We start from the raw sequence: 1,274 nt of genomic DNA, 5'->3' as shown, positions 1-1,274 counted from the left end.
TGGTAGAGTTTTTGGTGTCACTTATATATACTATCATATCATCTGCAAATAGTGAAAGTTTGACTTCTTTCTTTTCCATTTGTATTCTCCTGCTTTTTTGTCATCTTTTTGTTCTAGCTAGAACTTCAAATTACATTGAATAGATATTGAGAGAGTGGGCAACCTTGTCTTGTTTCTGATGTTAGTGGAACCACTTTGAGTTTCTCTTCTTTTAATTTGATGCTGGCTATTGGTTTGCTGTATATTGCTTTTATTATGATTAGATATGTTCCATGTATCTCTGATCTCTCCAAGACTTTTATCATGCAGGGATGTTGTATTTTATCGAATGCTTTTTCAGCATCTAATGAGATGATAATATTGTTTTTTCTTTCAGGTTTTTTTTTATGTTGAAAAAGTGTATATTTAGAATTAGCCGGCAGGACTCAGTTTAGATGATTCCAATTTTGTTGGCAACATCCAGAGCATCATAATCAGGAGCCAACCGGACATACGCCTTCTTCTCTCCGTCGGGCCTTATGAGGGTGTTGACTTTGGCCACATCGATGTCGTAGAGTTTCTTCACAGCCTGTTTGATCTGGTGCTTGTTGGCCTTGATGTCCACAATGAACACAAGTGTGTTGTTGTCTTCTATCTTCTTCATGGCTGACTCGGTGGTCAGGGGGAATTTGATGATGGCATAGTGGTCAAGCTTGTTCCTCCTGGGCGCGCTCTTCCGGGGGTATTTAGGCTGCCTTCGTAGCCGCAGGGTCTTGGGCTGCCGAAAGGTGGGCGATGTGCGAATCTTCTTCTTTTTGTGGCTGTGGACGCCTTTCAGCACTGCCTTCTTGGCTTTCAAGGCCTTCGCTTTAGCTTCTGCTTTGGGAGGGGCAGGAGCTTCCTTCTTCGCTTTCGGCGCCATCTTGACGAAAAGCTCTTTCAGTTTATTTATATCTTAGATTACATTGATAGATTTTAGTATGTTGAACCATACCTGCATCTCCTTAGAGAAGCCAACTTGATCATTGTGGATAATTTTTTTTTTAAATGTATTCTTTGATTCGGTTTGTGGTATTTCATTGAGTATTTTTTCATCAATGTTCATGTGGGAGGTTGGTTTGTAATTCTCTTGCTTGGTTGAGTCTTTGTGTGGTTTCAGTATGAGGCAGGGTAACTGTTGCCTCATAAAAAGAGTTGGCAATGTCCCTTCTGTTTCTATTATGTGGAACACTTTGAGGAATATAGGTATTAGCTCCTCTTGAATGTTCTGGTAGAATTCTGCACTGAAAGCTTAC

The 1,274-nt window shown here is 40.3% G+C and overlaps 1 protein-coding gene across 1 annotated transcript; it reads right to left on the bottom strand.

The window, feature by feature from the left end:
• Positions 1–380: 380 nt before the first annotated feature.
• Positions 381–901, bottom strand: LOC119800329 (60S ribosomal protein L23a-like). The gene has a single exon (XM_038310464.1). The coding sequence runs from the start codon at positions 899–901 to the stop codon at positions 431–433; it is 471 nt and encodes a 156-aa protein (XP_038166392.1). The 3' UTR covers positions 381–430.
• Positions 902–1,274: the final 373 nt, after the last annotated feature.

The sequence above is a fragment of the Arvicola amphibius genome, chromosome 13 (assembly GCF_903992535.2).
Source record: "Arvicola amphibius chromosome 13, mArvAmp1.2, whole genome shotgun sequence".
Classification (NCBI taxonomy): domain Eukaryota; kingdom Metazoa; phylum Chordata; class Mammalia; order Rodentia; family Cricetidae; genus Arvicola; species Arvicola amphibius.
The sequence above is the reverse complement of the archived record's forward strand: the minus strand, read 5'-3'. Positions and strand labels throughout refer to the sequence as shown.

Excerpts from the sequence above, each read along its gene's own strand:
- LOC119800329 (XM_038310464.1), bottom strand. The coding sequence starts at position 901 with ATGGCGCCGAAAGCGAAGAAGGAAGCTCCTGCCCCTCCCAAAGCAGAA.